Source organism: Stegastes partitus, unplaced genomic scaffold, assembly GCF_000690725.1.
Source record: "Stegastes partitus isolate 25-593 unplaced genomic scaffold, Stegastes_partitus-1.0.2 Scaffold21, whole genome shotgun sequence".
In the NCBI taxonomy this organism is placed as follows: domain Eukaryota; kingdom Metazoa; phylum Chordata; class Actinopteri; family Pomacentridae; genus Stegastes; species Stegastes partitus.
Genome location: NW_007577752.1, coordinates 575399 through 598944, shown reverse-complemented (window position 1 = coordinate 598944; position 23546 = coordinate 575399). Strand labels below are relative to the sequence as shown.

Genomic DNA, 23546 nt, shown 5'->3' with positions numbered 1-23546 from the left:
AAAAAAAAAACAAAACAGGTGGACAATTCCTTTCCAAAACTGGCAAGAAAGCAAAAAACAATAAAGCTAAGTCAGCAGCAGCATAAAGACAGGAGAGCACAAATATTGTACTACTATTCCGCAACAACTGCTTTAATCAAGGCATCATAAAAAAAATGCCATCTGTTCATCCTGAATGCAAACACCGGTGTCAAGCTGTGCTGTACTCCTTTCTGCCAGTGTGCTTAGACATCCTGGAAAATTCTCATGTACAGTCGTCCTCAGATGTATTCATACCCTCCCATTAAAGAAGGAAAAAAGCAGTTGTCACCAAAATAAGTTGAAATTGACAAAAGTAATAATCAATAAAAAATTTCATGAAAATCATGACATTGCTTTTGAATTGTGGTTCAACAGAAATATACATTAAAAAAAACACACACACAAGCACACAAACATGATGGGACCCATAAACTAATATTTTGTTGAACAAGCCTTTGAGCCAATCACTGCAATCAAGTGTTTTCTGTAACTCTCAATCAGACTTCTGCACCTGTTGACAGGTATTTGGATTTTGGGCCACTGCTCATCAGCAAAGTGCTCTGATTTGTCAGGGACAGTTTTTTTTTTTTAATTATTCTTTTCAACCACAATTCAAAATCAATGTCTTATTTCACTAAACTATAATTTAGCAAATTTTTATTTATTATTACTTTCTTCAGTTTCTAGTTATTTGAGTGACTATTGTGAATTTTGCCTTTTCTTTAATGTAAGGGGATGAATACATTTGAGGATGACTGTATATGGTTTATATATGTGTGTGTGTTCTGTCTCACCAGTGACAGCAGGTTGAGGAAAAGCCCGGAGTGCTTGCGGATGAGGTTGTAGGCCTGGCAGCACAAGTCCACAAACAGCTGGAAACGACTGGTGGGACGTTCGCCTCCGTTGATGACGTACGCCATGTCAGAGGTGAGAACGAAGGGAGCCCGGTCTCTGATGGGAAACAAGGAGGGGAAGCAGTAAGTTTTGAGTTCAGCCTCTGGTTAGTGTTAGCCAAGAAGTTAGAGGAAAAGGCTGCTGATCAAAGGTCTTGTGATTAGATCCCTGGGAAAATCCACTGGGGACACAACAAAAAAAGGGATTACGCAGCAAGTTACTATAAAGTCTGTAAATACTTCAGAGAGAAGATGCTCCAAGGCCATAAATAAGTGTAATTAAAAATAGCTGTAACTCAGCCAAGCTGGGCAGTGTGTGAGTATCTCAGTTAAAAAACAGGTCATGCCTGAAAACATACATTAATCTTGCTGTGTAGCAATAAGGCATCTCCAGCACATTCAGTGGCCCATAAAGGAATCCTGAGTAATTTGAGTGCCAACGATAATTATTCAGACAGTTTCTTATTATTCTACAGGCTCTGTGCTTGAGCACAATTAATTTTACAATACAAGATTAAAATGATGCACTTCAAATCAAACAAAAGCATCATATTTAATATTTTAGTGATCGACGCTTAAGTACACATGACAACCAGGACACTGAAGCACAGGACACAGCTTCAGTGTCTTTCTTATCATCAGTATAATGGATGAGACATTCAAAAGGGCAATGCTTTAATAAGTTGGTGTATTTGTTTACAATTCTGTAAAGGAATCAAGTTCCCAGCTAAAATCAGCTAATACGGGAGCTCCACATGGTGGGTGACCAGTACACTGTGAGCAGAGAGGTCTCAGGTTCTGATTGCAGAAAGGCCAATTAAAGTATGTAGTGAGGTAACACATTGTACATATTTAATAAAACTGACAAGTGCGATACATCAGTTGCTCTGTATCACACTGTAAAGCACCAACGAGTGATAAAATCTGCCCAATGGTTTACTGGCATCCAATTACCCAGCATTGAGAACATCTACCCCAAAATGCTGGGCAGGGAGAAAAGTATTATCAAGCATGCACCTCAACCTAAACCTAGACTTTTTACTTTCCTCTCATCCAGCAGGTGTTCCAGTGAGCTCCACTACCACAGCAGCAGGCTCAGGAGGAGCTTCTTCTCTGAGGTTGTGACACCACTGAACTTCATACCACAGCACACAGCATTACTGCACTCCTTACTGCACCATCTTGTGATTTTTATATTTGCACTGCTCATTTTAGCACACGCTAAGCCTCTCATGTTGTTCAGATGATAATTATTATAGTGTATAACTGATTGTACATACTACCCTCATATATGTGCTCCTCTTTCTGTCTCTGGGCACTTCCTCTCTATGTGTAACATCCAGTATTTCGTACATTATACCGTAACAATAATCAGTATGTGTACTGCTCTCCACTGTCAATAACACCACACATAATGTAAGCAATAGTATCACTTATGCTGTCATACTTAATTCTACCTGCCCTTATCTGTAAAACTAATAAACAATTCTTTTCCACTTCTGGTTATACACTAACTGCATTTCACCGGATATATTCTTTTACTCTCCACAATGAAGAAAGTTTTATCTAATCAAGGCAAACCTGGCCAACTGATGGATACCAGCTGGTGAGTGGAAGTAAAATCAATAAAAATGTTACTTTATTTTCAGAGACATACTGCTTATATGATTTCCAGGTGAGGCTGACAAGTTGTCTTAGTGGTGGAACATGTTTAACATGACTAAAGGTCAAAAATAGGGACTTTGAGGTCCTGCAGAGGAATGCAGTAACTGTGGGAAGACGCTGTTTTTTGTCTTTGGGAAATTGAACTCTCTGGACATGGTATATGGTATGGAAAACTGATCATAGGGTTGATCTTGCAAAGCTATGTATACTGTCCAGTGAAAAGGATTTCTTCAGTGTCAGTCCCTATAAAAACAGTTGTGCCTCTCCTTTGAGAATCTGAACAAGCTGCTATTCTCAATATTGTTTACACTACTGCATTTGTCAAAATCTAGCCAAGTGTTTGTTTTTTTAATAATGATGACAAGAGTCTAGGAGTGTGCTACAAAAAATAATTCAAGTTGAGCTTGTGATGTAGAATTTTCATTACAAGAGTGTACATAAACAGACATAAAAGACAACAGCAGTAATTTTTCATCTTACGACGCTACCAAAGCCTAGGACCTTTCATACTGAACCTTATTTTGTTTGGGGCAGTTACACATGCTGATACAGCTCTATGGTCCACTCCACAGCAGAGCATATTAATAAGCATATTTTATGTGACAAGTAACAACACATATGTATACATGTGATCTCATTATCACCTTTTGAAGCTGCCGAACATCTGTGCATGGCCCAGGAACTTGCCAAAGTCGATGTGAAACATATGACCAGTGGAGCGCAGCATGATGTTGTCATTATGGCGATCACAGATGCCAAGCACGTAGGTTGCAACACAGCATCCAGCACAAGAGTAGATGAAGTTCTCTGATGCCTAGAAAGATGGAAAAGACAAAAGAGACATTGTATTTTGGCCACTTAGCATGTATTAGAATATTGTTGTATAGTATTTTTGTTACGGAGGGCTGAAACTTCACTGCTTGAAATCATTTCTGACCAGAAATTAAAAGATAATTGCCATGTTTTCCAGATTTTTCCAGCAAATCCTGGAATTATGAAAAATACTCACTCGACTTTGGAAGACTGCGAAAGTTCAGGGTCACACTTTGTGCAGTAAATTTTTAGGGTCAGAGGTTGGAAGTTGGGAGTAAGGTTTCACATTTATAACCATCAAAGGTCACAGAGTTTTACAACTGCTATAAACTTCAAGAGTACACCAACTGTGTGTGTGTTTATTAGAAGAATCCTACAGTATGGCTTGAATAATTCACACACTTTTCCCCTACCTTGTATAATAAGACATTAAAAAGAAGCTTGTTAGTGTAACTGCCATTCATCATGGATGTGAATTTATGTTGTTATAAATGGCTACAGTATGTAGGAAATGGGATGATGTGCAAGAAATGCATATTCAGCAAAAATAACTCAACGTGCGCCATCCCCTGACATATGAATCTGTTGTAAAAAATAAAATCTGACACATGACGGGATTACAGCTGTTCTTCTTCAAATGGGCAAGTGCAAGCATATCCTTTGTGTGTACCTTCTCATACTCATCCTCAGCAGGGTTGTACTTGCGGAGCCACTCTGCCAGCGGCTTGTCCTTGAAGGATCCAGTGACACCATACTCCACTTGGATTTTTCTGAGGGTGTCAGAGGATGGCACCAGTTCCACCATACCTGACCAACAACAAAGCTTCTATTAATACAAGAAAACACACAAGCTGTGTGCTCCACCTTTTCTATTTGTTTGTATGGTCAAGGATGATCAGGATGTCAAACTGGCATCTTCTTAGAGTGGATTGACATTGCTATGATTTTATACAGATGTTCACTCAAGAATCACTGGAAGCTCAATGTTTCCATATCCGTGTTTTTTCAACCTGATTCTGGCAAAAGGGGTGAGGATGTTAGAAACTGTTGCTGGTGACAGGGAAGCCAGCACTATCCAGAGCACTAAAGGCTGATGAAATGAAATGAAACTATGAAAAGAAAAAAAATAAAGCGAGAAGTCGAGGGAGAAAAGCATCATCTGCGGAACTATGGCGCACCATCCTAAGCAGTCAACCAAGGAGAAAGCAGGCAGAAGTTCAAAGAATTTGTTTTTTGTGATTGATTACAATTTTAACAGTTTCATTTGGTGAAAGAACTGCGTTGATAAATTGTGTCAGTGCCATCAGTGACAGCAACTGAATACTTCTTATGAGCAAGTATTTCAGTAAAAAACGGCCATTTCATCTTGAATAGACAAAAACGTCCATTCTAAACTATGAGTGTTTCTACAATATGCCTGTGCTTTGTTTTAAAGTTACATTTAAAAGTTGGCTAAATGAAGTATGCCTGTACATGTCTATCACCTTTGTCCTTGCCAGTAGAGATGCATTTGAAGTTGACAATGCGGAGGTCCAGCCCCTCCTGCAGCCAGATGCGATCCATGATGCGAATCATCTGAAGAGCCAGCATGTCCTGCCTCAAGTCTTCTCCCACCTGATACAGAAAGACAAAAACACAGAGGCAGATCACATAAAACACAATGCACTTTTTGACACTGGTTGGATTTCACTTCGGCCACCAGGGGGTGCAACATTCAGATAAGAAGCATGTAAACAACTACAGTTGGTCTCAACAAGCTTGGGTGAACCTGATGACATCTCCCCAGTTTAAACAAATGTAACGTGTGTAGATATGCAAGAATTGTTGTTTTGGTTGCTGTTTGAAGTTCTAATCAGTGGATTAATTTCCAGCATTTTCTATAGCGTGTGTGTATGCAGTACCTTAAACATAACATTGATCTCTTCTCCCAGTGGGTCGGCATTGACCAGTGCCAGCTTGAGGGGAACTGCGTTGGAGTTGAAGAAGGAACAGGCCTACACACAAACACGAGCAATATGATTTTATTTGCATTACATCACACTGTGATGCTGTTTTCAGACACAATTTCAAAGAACGTACTCGTGCTTTCCTTCATTATATTTCTTGAATTTTTCCTAAGATGTTTTAAAGACTGCTTGTGCTGTTTTGACTATCCAGAAAACATGAGCTCTTATCACTGTGCCATATAAAGACTGAAGCAGGATGAAAAATGTTTTTGAGTAAAGAAACATGTAGAAAACAGTTTGTTGGGTAAACGCACACTGATGTGGCTACATGTACATGAAACTCAGACATATTGTGTCTGGATCATATCCATATAAGGGATGCCTGTATGTAAAGTGTAATGGAGGTCTACATTTAAGCACCAATTAAACTATAACTGCCTCTATACAGGGTGAGGTATGCAGGCTGCTGAACCACAGAGGTAACCAGGATGATTCAGACACACTCCTCTGTGTCCTCTCCCACAATACCTTCTGTGCCAAGTTCTCTTATTTATGAGAATACCGTGCATGCAGATGCTACAAATATACCATGTAGGGCATCTCATTATCTGTGATAAATATCTGCATTATATTTGAGATTACATGCATGCATGTGTTTCATATTTTGGTGAAACTGTAGCCTAATGAGCTCATTTCCTCAGTGGTTTGAACCTCAGAGGTTGCAAAGAGTATGTGGCTGTTCCTTTTTCGTGCCCAAAACTTCAATCAAGGTTTTCTTCTTCTGCTGCTCTCTGTGTATTTCTAGTCTGTGTTAATGTTGTGAGCTCAGAACAGGCAATCCTTTGTAAATCAGGTATATCTAGTGTGGTGTGAAAGGTGTATCGACCTGAATTCAATTAGAAACAATAGCTGAATTCTGCAGAGACCCTGATTTCTGTTCATGCAAAACTGACACCTTCTCATTACTTGTGGCTTGTGTGTAGTTTTGGGTAAAGTAAATTGACACCGAAGTGAGCCATGATAGCAGTTACTCTCCATTAAAAAAAAAAGCTTTACTGCACTAAAGAAACACCCAGAGAAATGTAGAAAGATAAGCTATACCAATAAGACAAAAGTAGTTTGCTACATCATAGATTCCTGTCTATCTGTTTGGATGGATATTTCATTTCATTTATCTGCAGCCTCGAGACAGTAAAGAACACATATCTAGTGTTTGCAGACTGCATTAAGGATTGGCACGGAGTGTAACGGTCATATGGAAGTATTTCTGACTACAAATGTTCATGTTATCATCATGCACTGATCCTTAGTTTAATTTTAGAATGCATGAAAAGCTGCTCTGGAAAATGTAGCATGTGGGGACACGACCGCACTATTTGATCTGCAAAAGGGCTTTGCTACTGAAAAGCTAACTGATTGTCACCATACTACAGAAAAAAGTTACCTAAACTACTAAAACTGCTCTCAAAGCTACTACTTGCAGTGCTGCTACAGCCTAACTGTGCTTGTTTGCATTACCTTGATGTTTAGCTCCTTGGCCACCAGACTGGGGCTGAGCGGCAGCCGGCAGCTGTTCCTCTGGAAAAAGTTTTGAACGTTTTCAAGACCCTCTTGCAGTGCTACCTATACAAACACAAAAGTGCAAACACATACAGATGTAAATAAAGACACACACAATTAGAGGCACACATTATTTGGCCTTTAACACAAAGGCACACGCAGACTGACCTGTCGTGTGGATCCCCCGGCCTGTCTGACCCTCTCGGCCACAGCTCCCAGCAGAGTGACCAGGTGAGTCTGTTTCTCCAGCTCCGCCCTCAGCTTGCCTCCACACAGACACAGCAGGGCACCCAGCACCCGCTCATAGCGCCGCCCCCAGGCAGGATCCTGCACAGCGTCCTTTAGCAGCCTGCAGCAATTACACACATCCCAACAGCTGAAATTTAAGTGGAATGTTGTCCTGCATTGTACAATCATTAAGTTTTGTTCTAATTTGCATCTCACCAGCACCTCCATGAGTTGTACTAAGGGCTGAGCTTCAGCACTGAGATCATGATTTGAAAATATGCTTCAATAGATAATGTTGAGGACTTGAATAAGCCACAGACCAGCACAGGATATGAGGCAAATCTTTGGTGAGACAGCTAGCCCCACAGACAGATGAGATATACATCACAGGCAACTAAGACTATTTTCATTGTGAAGTAATTTACAACCCCTTCAGCCATGCAACATGGAACATTGCTGGGTTATTCCATCTGTTAAAGTGACTGCACTTAGCCACTTTTACATATAGGTCATTTGCTCGTTAAAGTTCCTCACGGCTGCATTCACACACACCACCCACATTGTCGGGTAGCGCTGCAGTACCCACGCAATATTTGTCATTCATGTGAGACCAGTCAATACACCAAATGATGTACAAAACATAACAAAGCAATATCAGACTAATACAAAACTAGCAGCAGCTCATCAAAGTCTTCAAATAGCCCACTTTGTTTCTGATTTGTGCAACAGTGAAACGGAAAGCTCAGGACACAACCTGAGGTCGGCTGCGATGTGACAAAATATTAAACAGTAGCTGATAAACCGTGACCCTGTGTGACAGCTCAGCTGTGTAAGGTGAAGATAAGTTCACAGCTGTTGTTAGCTCCTGATCGGCTCTTTGTCCATGTTGGGATAATTTATAGACAAATATAGCCTAATTAATGAAGTTACTTGCTCTCTCTTGCCCTTGCTCTCTCTTTGGAGACATTCATGGATCCTAAAGCTGTCTGATGCTGCAGGTTTGTAATAAACTACAACAAAATAGTCTTAAACAGCTGGAACTAAACTGTTATTCTGTGTGTGACAGCTGACCTGTTTAACGTGAAGACATGTAGGTCTACACAGTGTGACGTGCCATTAGATTCTGGTTCGAACTGATCCGCTCTAGTTTATGAGATAATTTATAATTATAAGCACTTAATTAGTTACAAGTGCTGTTGTTCAGTGCGCAAGTGTACCCAACTTTCTGTCTTTGGAGACGCACCTATAAATCCTGTTGCTGTTTGATGCTGCAGGTATTAAACTTCAAAGCAATAATTTCAAACAGCTCCAAGAAAAAAAAAACTTCAGCGACATCTTGTGGGGAAAAATACTCTGATTACATTCATTCTTGGTGAGTATCATTCATCTTTAGGTTGTTGGTGTCTGTTTTCACCACAGTAAGGTGTTATTATTATGGACATTTCATTATGTTGCCTAACAGATTTGAAATTGTAGAGCAAAGTGCCAGAAAAAGGTGTGTTGTGTTTTTGGCACACGAGCTGTGTCCAAGATGTCTCTGTGATGTTTTTGGACGAAAGCTGAAATGTGGAAAAATCCTTCAAATCACTTCACACAACTCAAAGTACTGCTTACGGATAAGCGACCAGGGTGCACGTTCACATAGGCAGCCGACCCATTGAGTAGCCGTCAGACGAACGGAACAGAGTGCATGGGGTTTATTAGACAAGATGTTGATAATTTTCCTCCTTAACTGATGTTGTGTTTTGTCTAAACCAAATGACATTCAGTTTATTCTCATAGAGTAGGTATCACTTCACTTCAACACCAAAAATACAAAATTATTGCAACATTTCATCTCATGTTTTTCTGGAAACAACTGTGTTGGCTAGTTGGTGATTGTTTCAGTGCTGCACACTCACCAGTAGAGGTAGTGGGCAATGTTAATGTTGCCTTGTGCTCTGGACAGCAGGAACATGATGAGGGCGTTCTTTAGGTGGCACTCAAACTTTAAAGCCTGGAAGACGCAAAGGAGAATAGTGGCACTCGTGAGAAAAAGAAGAAGCTGAGCAGTAAACAAGTATTTGAATGAGACTTTTTAGTTTTTAGTGCTAATAAAGTATATATATATATACACGTGTGTGTGTGCGCATTTTTTGTTAGTTATACCTGTACTAGCTGTGGCAGGTAATCAGCCAGTTCATCATCACTGCTCTTTTCAATCCAACTAACAGCCACACTTCTCACGTCAGTATCTGCAAACCTACACAAACATTACAGTTAAACACAAGGCAAACAACAAACCAAGAAAATATAACACACATATAGCATTTGCGCAATACTATATCATCATGTAATGCATTCCTGGATTGCAAGGCATATTCTATGAGGGTAAGTATTGAGCACAGTGTGTACTTTGAATCAAGCAGCTCCAGCGCAATGACGGGGGGCAGGGCAGGCCAGTTGTGCAGCAGGGAGTGGATGTGAGCCATGCTGGCCCAGTCCCAGCTGGGCGCGCTGGCCAACACCTTAGGGATGCTGCTGGGGTGGTCCCTCCGACAGTGGAGCCGATGGTCCCATAAGAGCTGGTGATCTGCCCGCTTCAGCCTGGAGATGGAGCGAAAACAGACAACATGGATTGGATATATAAGTAAACTTAAAAAAAAAAAAAAAAAAGTGCAAAGGGACTCCAAATAAGGAGTTAACCTGGGAGGATCAACAATAATGTTTAAAACAGACCAGGCTACAGAAAGATCTCTTCAGTAAAATCCCACATATTCCAAAGTGAGCCTTGAACTCGCTGCACTTGCAGTGTACACAAAAACAACAAACACAACCCCGACTGGAAGGACTTTCACCATCTTTGTTAGTGAGTAAAACTTGAAAATATATGCATATAGTTTGTAAATGTGAAACTAATTGAAGACAACAGTGATAGAAAGAAAAAAATAAAAGAGTTGACATGTTCAGAAAACCCTTCTGGAGAAAATAAAGACAGAAGAATAGTCATGTCATTAGACCTGGGAGTCAAGTGATATTGCCAGTGAGGAAGGCAAACCAAACTGGAAAACTGAATGTCTTTAATTCTACTGACCAAGTCTGATTATCACTGAATGCTGATTGCATGCACTGCAAGATTCCAGGTATGTCTAAGGCATGTTGCACAAAAAGTCCTCTGGTTAGCAACTATGTCAATTTTTGAAGCTGTACTTTTAACCAAAAATCCTGAGGTTAAATTCCCACATGTGCCTGAACTTCCTGTAGTAATAAAAATGAAAATGTCTGCTTGAGGGATTGCCTGCGACACACACACACACCCACATACAAAAGGACACATGACATGTCAGTGAAAATGCAGCACCACAAGTCCTGTGCCCACAGAGGCTGGAGAAATGAATGGCCAGGACAGAAAACAGGCGGTGAGAGCCCAGTGAGAGAGGGCTCTGTGCTAAAGTGCCGGTTGAGTCTCATGGATGTTGGCAGCATGGAGAGGAGATTTGGCTGGCAGCAGGCATTTAGAGAGCATTTAGTTAGGCCGGGAGCAGCTGGAAGAGAACAGACACACTGGAGCAGACAACATACAGGCGTTTATGGAGAACTGTGGCTGGCAAAGTCAGTGGCATCTTTTAAAAATCTCTTCTTAAATCTACTAAGTCCAATCGATTTTGGGTGGTCTGAGAAAAAGTCAAAAAGCTGTCTGCTAAGTGAGATATATTTAACTTAAAATTATGTTCCTGTGCATGTTTAAAAAAAATAAATAAAAATAAAAACCCACATAACTTAAGGCCACGTAATTTTTGTTCAAGTCCAACCAGCAGTCAGTGTGCTACAATGACAATTTGGAAGCACATACATTCCATTTGATGAGGTGAGCTTGACACACTCCTTAACAAACTCCCATACACAGCTTTATACTCATGTATGTGCATGGCAGTATCCATCCATCCATTATCTATACACTGCTTAATCCTCACTAGGGTCGCGGGGGGGCTGGAGCTTATCCCAGCTGACTTAGGGCGAAGGCAGGGGACACCCTGGACAGGTCACCAGTCTATCACAGGGCTACACTTAGAGACAGACAACCAAGCACACTCACATTCACACCTACGGACAATTTAGAATCACCAATTAACCTCAACATGTTTTTGTACTGTGTGGGAGGAAGCCGGAGAACCCAGAGAGAACCCACGCTGCACGGGGAGAACATGCAAACTCCACGCAGAAAGATCCCGGTGCCCCCACGGGACGCGAACCGGCGACTTTCTTGCTGCGAGGCAACAGTGCTACCAACTGCGCCACCTTGCAGCTCCATGGCAGTATGTTGAAAAGAAAAACACATATTAGCCTTTTGACTCATCCACATACTTTCATTTAAATTCGACAAGTTAGTCCACTCTTCAGCAGTTTGCTTCAAGCCTCCTGTGTTTGTACAAGAGGCACATCTGTTTAGCACATCAGGCTGAGCAACATTAAGACTACCTCTCAAGTGGCATTAACTGATATCAGTGCTTTTATTTGAAGTCGTTTCTGCGAACCAAATTTCCCCAAACAAACTCCTCCAGCTGAAGTGCTGAAAGGCTGGCACATTAATTGGTGAAATGGTTTATGAACTTTGCATGGCTGTCTGCCTTTATAGTTTTAAAAACATGGAAAGATTGTTCTACCCGAAATTGGAAGCTCGGCTGCAGATTTTCTCCAGTTTGCGTCGGAGGTCCGGATCCAGCTCCTCCAGAGTGTGGGGCTCTGGGGTGGGGGCCTTATTTGGTCCGACATATAAAATATCCAATGCTGAGCTGGGGAAGTCCACCTGCAGATAACATAAATACCAGACTTGGAATCAGTTTATTCCTCTGACCGAACTTTAAATCAAGAAGAAGATTTGCATATACCTGCACCACTCGTGCTTGCTTAATTACTTCTCAGATCACTGTTAGCATAAGCATTTAGACAGGCAAACCATTTTTGACTTCATGACCAAAGCATCCAATGGTTATTAACAAGAAGCAAAGCTCTGCTAAACCTCCAAAGCAGGAAAACCAGTGTTTACAGAAGCAGAATGTGAGCAGAGATGGCCTAATTCCTTAAAAACTTCCTTGGTGATATTCATGGTGATTAACGGCAAAGTGCTTTGTGATTAAGCACAAAGCAAGGAACAAAAAAATGTATAAGCATCCAAATACTTTTAGACTGTATATATGAAACTTTCACAATAGAGTTTCACAATCTACAACTGCTAGTGCTCATGCATCATTACCTCAAACAGTACTGCCATCATTATGGATATTGATTCTATTTTGGCAGTCTACTGACAGTAATACCAACCTGCAGTACAATTCTTTCTGCAGGCACCTTCTTGCGACTGCCTATAGAGCCGGCGGCAGCAGCAGCTCCCTGGGCAGATGTCCACAGACACAAAAGCCTGCTGCCCCTGGCAAGTACCCTGCAAAACAAAGTCAGCAATAGACAACAATAGAAAATTACAAGAGCCCGTGGCAAGGATGTAAAGTTTTATGATCTTTCAGTGATATTCTATAGCAAGAAATTACAAGTCACAAAAACATTGTTTATTCCTGGTTTGTTAAAATTCCTTTTCAGTTTTATATGTTTAAAAAGTATGGGTTCTTTTACAGTTTGCTTTCTGCGGAGGATAAGTTGAGATGAAAACTCTATCTATATTGTGAATGTATAAAACAGAAAAACGACAAAAAGATGAATGTAGCCACGATTGACTGTCCTCTCTCCTCACCGTCTGAAGTCAAAAAGGGGCATCGAGACTTTGCCCAGTAGCTCTGGAGCCTTCCTCTGTTTGTTGGAGTCCGGAGAGCTGCTGGCGTTCTGGTTCAGCACCCCGAACAGAGTCAGGCTCAGTATGGACTCCAGTGGGAGCACAGCTACTGCTATAGGGAAATTGATGCTTTGGGAGACAAGGGCAGTATCAGCAGCATGGAGGGACAGAATACACAGCACAATCTCTTGAGGAGAGGAGAGGAGAGGAGAGGAGAGGAGAGGAGAGGAGAGAACTTACAGTTCGTCCCATTTGATGTGGTAGAAGAAGCTTTTGTATGTGCCCACTCTCTTGGACTGGACCGGTTTAAACAGGTTCTTGCCATTGTGGGTGAGGGAACACATGAGGAAGTACTTCTCGTAACTGAAACAACACAACAAATATCACTTGTGTGTGTATGTCAGTAATAAAGCATGATCCATGTTCTATCAGATAAAGAAAGCAAACAGATTCAAGTAAAACGCTGCTGTAGGCTGCTGGTGGCAGGTTGCTAGCATACAGGCATGAAAAAGGTACGTATATAAAGTACAGTGATAGTTTAACACGTTTTTTATACTAAATACAGAAAACACTAAACATGCTTCGATATTTATAGCAGTTTCCTGCACAACAGATTCTTTCAACTGGGAACAAATGAATGTCTTATCCAAGAGTAACTAAATAGTGACAAAGGAAAGGGGGCAGCTTTTTGCCTAGACCCTCCCAACTATGTGGGACTTGAACCAGCAACCTGCTTGTCCAAATCAGTCCACTGACAACACTGAATACCTGTGTGCTGCTATTTTACTGCCACAAGAGACATTAGTATTCTGATGATTCTTTATGTATCTAGAGAAGCTACTTTGTGCGTGCCCACGCAGACTGAAAAGAGGTCTAATCAGGCAACAGAAGTGAGAACACCTGTGTGGGTGGACCACGGTCGTGCAGCAGCAGCAACTCTGTAGAGTATTACAGCTCTACCTCAGTCGCACAGTTGTACAAATTTATATCACAAGCAGCTTAGGCCGGATTCACACTACAGAAGTTTAAAAATCCTAACAACAATCTCAGTCACACACACACTACAAGACTGGAAAATAGTGGTGTATCTCATACTGCAAGACGTTATTGAGATTATTGTGCTAGAGGGAGCAGATAGCAGTGCACCACCTTACATGATCTCATGGGGCAGCAGATGGAAACAAAATGAAGACAAACAAAAGCAGAAGGTCAAAGGAGTCTGATAAGGAAATAGTTGGGAAGCTGCTGTTAGCATGGGTTGTATATTCTTCAGCAAAAACTTGGGATGAGTTTAATACATGTAGCTAACATTAGCTTCAAGGATAACAATACTTAGCGTTGCTTGGCAACAGTGTCTGCTGTTACAGGAGATTCTGTAATAGTTGTGTCCATCCTGAGTTACACATGTTAATATTAAACATGTTTGTAATTATCAGGGCCCTACCTTATAAGTCTGCGAGCAGTTCTGCAAGTTTAAAACCGGATCTGTAAACCTGTCACAATATAAAATATCCTGAGCTAAAAATCATTTCAGACCAAGAACCCTAGACCAGATATCTTCTCCAACTGTTGGGAGGCATCAAATTGGTTTAAATTGGCCGAAAACTCTTATGGTATGAGCCTGGCAGTGCAACCAATCAGATCTGTTGCTCACTGAGCAGCTCAACCTGTTCGGCATTAAGGAGTTTGCTCAAGAGTGTCTATATGGTAGTGATAAAGGTCAGAAGCATTACATGAAAACTGTCTCACTTCCATTGAAGTCTCAAAATGGCATATCAGTGCTCATCTACCAACTCTAAATGCTTGCAGTTGTATACAGTACTATAACTTTAATACAAATAAGATGCCTAAGTAATGCTATCTATACCAACCCAAGCTGGGGAAGAAACACACAGTTAAAGACATTTCCTATAGACGCAGACAAAATGCATATTTTCAGATATGATGCCATACAACCTGAACCAACCACTCTCAAGATCCAGGACTAAAAACATAATTTTTTTTGAAGACAGAGTGAAAACACAAACACGATGCTTATACATTTTCACTACAGTTGGCGTGATCCATTACTCAGCGCCATCTGTGCTGGCAGCTTTACCACTAGTCATGGTGTCTCAATATGCTAGCAATGCTGTGGCATCTACTGAGGCTCCAGATGGATGAGACACTGCCACAACAACGCAAAACACTTAGACCTCAACAAGACAGCATTGTAGTAAAACCACAACACAATAGATATGCCTAGCTACTTGTCTGCTCTTGGAAATGCTGAACTCACTGTGTCCCCCTGGTCTTGGGTTGAGAGGAGCTAAATATTTTTGGAGGTGTCTTTGGAATGACTGTCACTGCAGCAATGCTTGGTGCTGGCTTAAAATAGCTGCTGGAAGAGGCTGTGCTGGAGTAAATAGGCCTGTCATTAGGCAGTTCCTCTCTCTATGAAGGCCTCAATGGTTGACTAGAAAATTACCATGGACAGAAGGCGCTGCAGCAATCCAAAAAGGTCTTATAGACAGAGCTACACTTCATCTACACTTCCTATACAATTTCACTGTTTAGTTATAATCAGAACATAATCTCATGACCAGTCAGGGTCTGGGTTGGGGTTCACCATGATGTCTATGTTGGCTGTGTCTCAGTAATAAAAGAAAATCCTACAAATCTGCAGCTGAGGACAATAATTCAGTGCTAAAAATAGCTTTTGAATGCTATCCTTTTTCCTACTGCAAGACTATCAAAAATCATTTTTGCAAGGTCCTTGTACCATGGAGGGGCTTGTCAGAAATGTACTGATCCTGGTCACTGATGCATGACATAGCTGGGAACGGAAAATTTGGCTCAGCTCTGTTCCAGACACACGCTGGAGATAAAGTTAGGGTGAAACTGGACACTGACATGGAAAACTAAGACACGGGGAACAACACCAGAGCCGTTTGTTTAGAAGAGGAAAACAGGGCTTTCTGCTGTGACAGCACAGCTTGAGAGACTCTGCTATAATATTGAAGCATCACAGAAACACACTCCTCAGTCCTAGCTGCTGACCAATAAATTGTTATCATGCATCGCATGTTTGTTGAACTTCATATTACTAGCTGCTTCTGAATTCAAACTTATTTCACTGGTGCACTTAGTGCATGTACTTGGCAAATTACCTGATCATAATTCTGAATTGCCTTCCATGTCTTTCTTTCTTTACCTTTGATCCTATCTTGCATAATTACTGTGCAATTAAGTGAAATGTGGGTGGCACTAATAATACTAAGCAAGTGGGTGATCATGCAAGAACAAATGGATGAATAATAGTTGTAATTATCTTACGGCAAAGAATAGAGTCATTCAAGTTGTTACGTGTGGATAAGATTTGTGGGAAAATAACATTTTTTGGTGCAATATACATCATACCACAGGCTTCATGTGGTTACAAGCTATCATATAATAATAAATCATAATCCCAATTTTAGATGTGTTCATCCTGACTGTTTACCTGCTGACCCAGTTGGCCGGGATGCCGTGCAATGCGAACAGAGTGAACTGAAGGTGGTCTGTAGTGCCAGAAGCTTCTTTGCTGCTCCTCCCCTCCACAGCTTCCCCATCTGCAGCCTGGGGCAAAGAAGGGGAGCTGAAGGAGGCTGAAGGAGGACAGAAGGAGCGCAGATAGAGCTTGGCGAGGTCGTAGACAGCTTGTGTGAGCAAGGCCATGCTTTCCTCCACAGGACTGGTGAGACCTATCAAGATGAGGTGGGGATCAGTTGACATCATAGATGAGACAGCAAACAAAGCACATTTTTAAGTTTTTTCCTTTGGATTGCAAAAAAAAATTAAAAATGCAGCCAAAACTAGTAACACTTTTCAACAGACACTCTTTTTTGGTGCAATCAGCAACATACAAATTCCACACGAGTGAGAGGAGTTTAAATATGACTGTGTGCGTGCACAGAATGTACCATTTGATGACTGACCAGATGATGTGGACCCCATCTAGAACACAAAATATATTGGTCTTACAAAGACATCCTCATATCGAATACTGTGAATGTGTTAGCACGTGTTCTGTGTGAAGAGCCCACCTTGGGTGAGCGCGTTCTGGGTAAATTGACAGAGTGTCGTAGCCTTTTGACTGCCTCTGTGATGGCCTGGGTCTCCACCTCATCTAGAGCACAGCACAGGTTCTTCACAGTCTGCACCACCCGGTCCACTGTTTTGTACTGGGTACTCTGGATACAGAAAAGGAAGGAATAACATTTGTGGCATCACTGTTCAAATACTCCAACAAAATTCAAACAACACTCTTCTTCATGCTGAAAGTGTATTATTTACTACATGTAAATACTGATGCCATCATCTGGTTTTATTTGGTTTGTGTGGTGGTGTAATCTCATTCCCTATTCTACCTTCAAGATGCATTCAATTACCCCATAATAACCCACACTGGCTAAAAACCAGATGTTTCATTTCTAGGAAGCCAGTCTTCAAGGAATGACCTGCTCTGTCAACATTTGCGTAAAGTGTTTTCATTGACAAAAACCATCCAGTGATTAGAAAACTATGTCTATAGTCCTTAAATATTACATTTAACTCTATTTTACCACAAAGGATTATGGATACCATACAATGTAAGCAGCTAGTCCACACAAATCAATATTTTCAGTAGCTTAGCAGTACACAAAATCACTCTGAGGGAAAGACAAGGAGTTCACAGTTTCCATTCCTTTACTTTAATTTCCAGATTTGCACAGGGACCACATGTACCTCATTTTGCAGGCAGATGTTGACTTGATTGTGATAGCCTTCCAAATAGTCAGCCAGGCCTTGTCTGCAAGTAAACACAACAATATGTGACGTATTGTCAGAGGTGATCAAGATCAGGAGAAAGTGTAGAAAGTTTATTTTGGTTAACTTAAAAGACCTATGGCCCTGAAAATTACGATAAAAATAATATTGACCAATTAAATAGTAAGAAATTACAGTTAATCTCCTTATACATCTTCATGTGAAAACTAACTTCAAGTTAAGTCTGAAGATCATATAAATAATACAGTGAAAGGAGACTGTGATAAAACTGTGAAAACTGCATCTCCACATGGAGTCAGGCTTGTTTCTTCCAGCATAAATTCTTAATTAAATAGTAATGAGTTTTAATTTAATAGGTTTTGGACATTTTCATACCTGGTGACATTCTCCTTAAAAGGCCTCTCCACCTGGCCCAGGTGCTTCTCTAAGTCAACTGTAGAGTTGTCATCTTCCGCCTAAGACAAAACAGCAATGATTTAACAATTAAACATATGCTATAAGCTCAGCGCTATTATTATTTTCGTACCAAAATAACTAAGAACAGCACTTCACAAAATGACGACTATGTGTTGTAAGTTTCCAGTACAGGGATAAAAATGAATCTATTAATCTTGGTGGCACAACTTGAAATGTCCTTCACCACAGTTCAGTAAAAATCTCCTGTAAAGAGCTTGTATGCCCGCTTGCTAGAGTAACTTACACTGCGTGCCAAGTCCCTTCTCATAGTTGAGTGCGAGAGCAGTTGTAAAGTGATCTCATTCTCCCACTTCCTGCAGTTCTGGACGTACTCATGGCTGCCCAGGCTGTGTTTACTGTGGCACAGGGTGGCAGAGAAGCAAGGTTAACAATACCATTACACATTTAAGTTATAAATCATAACGAGCATTTACTGAAAAAAGAAACCACACAGAGATGCAGAATTGTTACTTTTTAATTTTTAACTGCAGATGGTGAGGATTATCCTCTTATGCCATGGACATTTCTCAAAACTGTGAAATAATATTTCTTAGTTGTTCTCTACTATCAATTTTTGTGTTGAAGCAATATGTTGCAATAACACCCATAACCGCTGTCCCAAATTAGCTTTTGGCCACCTACTGAGACCTGATGCATGAAAAATATTTTCTGCAAAGATATTTTGCAGCCTCAATGTTTTTTTGACCTACTTGTCATTCTTTAGAGATATGCTGGTGCAAAGTGACACATAATGCACCTATTGGATACAGAGATTATGTTTACCACAGAAAGAGGTCACTGTAAATTTCCAGAAATAAAAAGACAAAAGCTCTCCTACAAGACATTCAGTTCTTGCTGTTTCATTCGTGTGGCTGGGGACTCTCATAAAATGAACAGCCAAGAACAAATATTACCAGATTCTGGTATTTTACTTATGGCGCACAGCTTTAGGTCCCATTATGAAAGGCCTGTTGTTACTATGATTACTGATGAAGCAGTGATTTAACAGTTGTAAGCATCAAGGCATTGGTAGTATTTGTAATTTACCGGTCTTAAGCAGTAACTTTCAGTGTGACTTTGAAAGTATGTTTGAAATTACATATAAAAAAAATTAAAGCATTCTCCCACTGTCCCCATACCTACCTCAAGAACTGACAAAAACATACTTTTGTATTCAATTCTATTTCAATTTAATTCAAATAACTTTATTTATCCCCTAGGGGCAATTCAAAAGCTCACTGTGTATTTAATATAAAGACATAAAGACATAAAGACATAAAGACATAATAATAATAATAATAATAATAATAATAATAATACATATAAAGCAAATAAACAATAAACCACATCATACATTTTTATGTAATAATTACATATACAATACAGTGACTATATATAGTATGAGCTGTCAGACTGTGTCTAGAACAAAGTTGTGAGTATTAGTTCCAGTACAACACACACAGCATTCATCTGTTCAACATTTAGGCTAAAGCCTGATTGATTTTCTGAGGCTATTGTGGTGTGTCATATATATTTTTGTCTGTGTCTATGTTTTGTCCTATGAGAGCTTTTTTTTTTTTTTTTTTTTTTTTTTTTTTTTAACAGTACATAATGCAGAAAAAGATGCTGGTCCTAAATCCAGTACTATTTAGTCTCTAATTTGGATGTACTGGGACTTTAAGTGCTGGTAAAGGGCGGTACCCATTCCCATGTATCCCAGATTAGAAGGAGAATGTTCATGGTGGAAAAGGGTGAAGGCCAAGATATAGAAACATCCTCCATTGCTATTTGTGCAAGGTTTTAGGGGTGTGCCAAGATATGAGCGATAAAATAGGAGAAAAAGATGGAGAGATGGAAGAGTGATGCTAAGACAGAGAGAGGGAGAGACTGAGAAGAGAGACAAGGGCATAAGAAAGCAAAGGAAACCTATTACAAATTCCAAGGAAAAAGTGGTTATTCTACAATTCCTGAAATGTTAATGTTTTGGAGATACTCACTTCTGCAGCACCTCTTCTTGGCCACAGACTTTGAGCAAGTAGCTGGAAAAGTCCACCTGGTCCAAGTCATCGTGGACCCAGCAGAGAGTCTGGCTGATCAACAGCTCCACTGGAGAACTCACTGAAGGAGAAAGAAAAGGATGGAGTTGACATGTTGATATAAAGAAATAAACAGGGAGGGAAGAAGTGAGTTTGATAAGGGTAGGGTGGTGAAAAGTGAAAAGACAGATCAACATTTAGAGATGAGGAAGAGAAAGGGGAAAAAGAGAATGAGGGAAGAGAGATCAATCAGAAGGATAAGCTGCTATATGTAATATACTGCAGCTACAACAGCACAATACGAGCTGCATTAACAAGAAGTGTGGAAGCTAAGATTTTTTAAAGGAACCAAAGCATCATAATCCAACAATGAACAATTTAACATCTGACACACCAATGTGAATTAGAGGTGCCAAGGGTCAGTTACAGTCATGCTATAGTATCATACAATTTACCATTCAGGTGACACTCTTACCCAAAATGACCATCCAGTGGTTAAGAAGACTGCTTTTACAGGTGTGGGAACTACACTTTAGGTTTTACAGTTATCAGATTTCCTCTTAAACCACAAAACATCCTTCCAGGTTTTGAACAGCTCCTGTTTCTTATTTTAAATCAAACCTGTTCTCAAATCAAAGAAATTACAGTGAGCAATGATAATCAGTAATGGGGGATTTGGGGTCAGCTGCCAAGTGTTTGTGTACCCTCCAATATCTGACCGGTCCGGCCAAGAGAACACTGGGTGGAGAACGTAATCTGACACAAAGCAGATTATTCTACTGTTTAGCTACTTCGACAGAGTTTTTAGCGCATGCTTAACACACACAAACACAGGCCAAGAGATACAAAGACAGATAGAGAGTCTTCAAACACAGAAACATCTCCGCTTTGGACAGAGCACCCACGCTCAGGTTACTTAATAGACGTTAGCAGGGAGGGAGACCACCCCTGGCTCCAGTAATAACAGACCTCCACCCTTCAGAGGAATGACAAGTCTTTTCTTACCACTTAGACCAGCACTATATGCTTCTGTGGCAGTAGTGGTGCTGTCGGCACTACAACACGAGTGTTGCACATAGGAGGTGTTGGAGGTGTTCTGAGGTGGTAATGGAATTCTCAGCAGGGCATTTTTGAGGGCACCAGTTAAAAGAAGCGAAAACTCCTCCACCGCATACTGTTTAACCATTTCACACATGGTCAGGGAATGGTGTTGGTAGGGTCACGCACCAACAAAAATATAGAGATTCAGAGCCAATCAGTTTCATGTAGAGTGCATGTTAGACGAGCTGGCAAGAGGGCAGAATAAAGCCAGAGGTTTCCCAGCACTTTTTAAACTGACAAGACAAACAGTGTCAAGATGTAAAAAATATGACTTTTTTCCCCCCTCCTCGAAACAGAGCAAATAGAGATTTATGCCTCTGCTAAAAGTCCAACTGTCAGACAGATTCTGAGACAAAAGGAGACACATAAAGGCAAACTGAAAACAGTAATTTGAATCAAAAGTGCAGTTTAAAAGTCTAACAACGTAGCAGAGAGTGGAAGAGTTTAAGGCTGGTGATTCATGATTTTGGCATAATGGTGTAGCGTTAGTGACTCCATGATACTCAGAACTCTCATGAGGTCCGTTCAGCCCAGCTCTCTTACTATGTCTTGTACTGCTGAACTCTCACCTATAAATCTCTTGCATGTAACGCTACATAACTGCAAACAAATAAGCATGTCATCCTAGGCCAGAGCTATTTCTTTAGAGTGAATGTGCCTGTATATACATATATAGGTAGACTAACGTCATGGTTTGTACTAACTGTAAGCATTTACATTTGCATCTTTCTCTAACTGCAAAACTAATGCTGTCTTATGTTTAAATCCTGTTTGAAAGACATAGGAAACATGATGGTGTTGCCTCTTTTCCAACAACCACTCAGCCGCAGACAGTAACCTGAGCCAAACTCCCAGGATTTCCTTCTGTCGTCATTCTCTTTCTACGTATCACATCTATTTGACCATACATGCAATTTTCTTTCTCCATATTTAATTTCTATTCATCTACTCTTCTACCACCTTCTTTCTCCATGAATGCCATTCTTTGGTTTCTCTGTCTCAGCAACTTCACGTCTTTTTTGTCCCTTTTCTCTCATTTCATTTTCATCTCTGTTCTGACACTCCTCCCTTCCTCCCTCATTCTGCGTTCTCTCTCTCATTTGTATTTCTTTAATGCAATGCTTTTCCCTCTCTCTCTCACTCCCTCCATCTCCTCTCCTCTGCCACAGTATGTAAGGAATCCTCAGAAGCCAGTAGCAGTTCACAGCCAAGCCTGGGAGGAATCAGGCAACTCCCTTTCTGCCGGATCTCTTGAAAATGGGTGAAGATTTCAGAAAATCCTTTTCTCCTTTCTTAACTGTTGGGCAATATATTCATTCGGGCAATCATGCAAACTGGCCTCACTATTGCCTTACTTTTCACATAATTGCACAATAAAATTCACCAGAAGTGAATAAAATATCCTTTTGCAATACTGAGAAAAGGTGACACAATTTAGAGATTTCCACAAAAGATAGAAGATGTTGAGCTGCCAGGAGATAAATAAGAAGACAGAAATTGACTCACTGAGAGACGACAAGACAAAGAAAATGACAGAAACGGGAAAGAGAAAAACCAAAAAGGAACAGAGAAGAGGGCCATGTATTTCTAATGTGTCAGTTTATTCTGTAGTTTTTGTAAAGATGACAAGTTAAAGAGATTTATTTGAACAATAGCCTAAGACAAAGTGTAAGACAGATGAGGAGATGCTGCAAAGAAACAAGGATGAAGAAAACAAGAGCACACCGAGAAGGAATTGCATGATGAGAAAAAGGAGGATCATTTGAAAGAGGAGCAGCCTTCGTGTCCTCTATCTCTTTCTATCCTTCTGTCCAAGTTTTCAGTATAACTGAGGCCTATTGTTCCTAAGAGCACATTAGTGTCCAATCAGAAGAATCCGACCATTACCTATATGGGTCAACTGCGCTGACAACATTGGAAGTGAATTAGGAAACGCTGAAATAGATGTCATACTCGGGAAGAAGGAAGTGTACCTAGGAAGTGACCCGAGCACTGGGATTAAAGGAGACAAACTCAGCAGAAGCAGGAAGAGGAGGTGAACTAGGTTTCAACACAGGAATCTAGGAAAGGGCAATTCGGAAGTAGAGCGAGGAAAGTAGTATATATACTTCCTATAGGTTGGTACTGTTGAACTGGGTATCCAATCAGTGTCAGAGTCAGTAACAAAGTCTACTACATAGGCAGACACTAAAAGCTGAGGACAGGTCGGGTATGGGTTTGTTGTCAAACAAGAAACAATTGTCACTGGTGTTGCTAGATATATACCTAGGTCATA

At 40.6% G+C, this 23546-nt stretch overlaps 1 protein-coding gene across 3 annotated transcripts in view; it reads right to left on the bottom strand.

The window, feature by feature from the left end:
* The window catches only part of pik3c2a (phosphatidylinositol-4-phosphate 3-kinase, catalytic subunit type 2 alpha), a 49719-nt gene that overhangs the window by 7199 nt on the left and 18974 nt on the right, over window positions 1-23546 (bottom strand). For 2 of the 3 annotated variants that reach the window (XM_008294205.1, XM_008294214.1), the window contains exons 5-25: window positions 20132-20252; window positions 18379-18490; window positions 18054-18133; window positions 17637-17700; window positions 16955-17101; window positions 16832-16865; window positions 16372-16612; window positions 13131-13253; window positions 12852-13019; window positions 12428-12545; window positions 11770-11912; window positions 9521-9712; window positions 9275-9368; window positions 9028-9122; window positions 7067-7247; window positions 6857-6961; window positions 5294-5386; window positions 4877-5006; window positions 4063-4199; window positions 3224-3393; window positions 816-972 (exon numbers count right to left, since the gene is read on the bottom strand). In XM_008294205.1, coding sequence (XP_008292427.1) covers window positions 816-972; window positions 3224-3393; window positions 4063-4199; window positions 4877-5006; window positions 5294-5386; window positions 6857-6961; window positions 7067-7247; window positions 9028-9122; window positions 9275-9368; window positions 9521-9712; window positions 11770-11912; window positions 12428-12545; window positions 12852-13019; window positions 13131-13253; window positions 16372-16612; window positions 16832-16865; window positions 16955-17101; window positions 17637-17700; window positions 18054-18133; window positions 18379-18490; window positions 20132-20252 — 2705 coding nt within the window. The remainder of the gene's footprint in view (window positions 1-815; window positions 973-3223; window positions 3394-4062; window positions 4200-4876; window positions 5007-5293; window positions 5387-6856; window positions 6962-7066; window positions 7248-9027; window positions 9123-9274; window positions 9369-9520; window positions 9713-11769; window positions 11913-12427; window positions 12546-12851; window positions 13020-13130; window positions 13254-16371; window positions 16613-16831; window positions 16866-16954; window positions 17102-17636; window positions 17701-18053; window positions 18134-18378; window positions 18491-20131; window positions 20253-23546) is intronic. The other variant, XM_008294221.1, reaches the window with a different exon arrangement.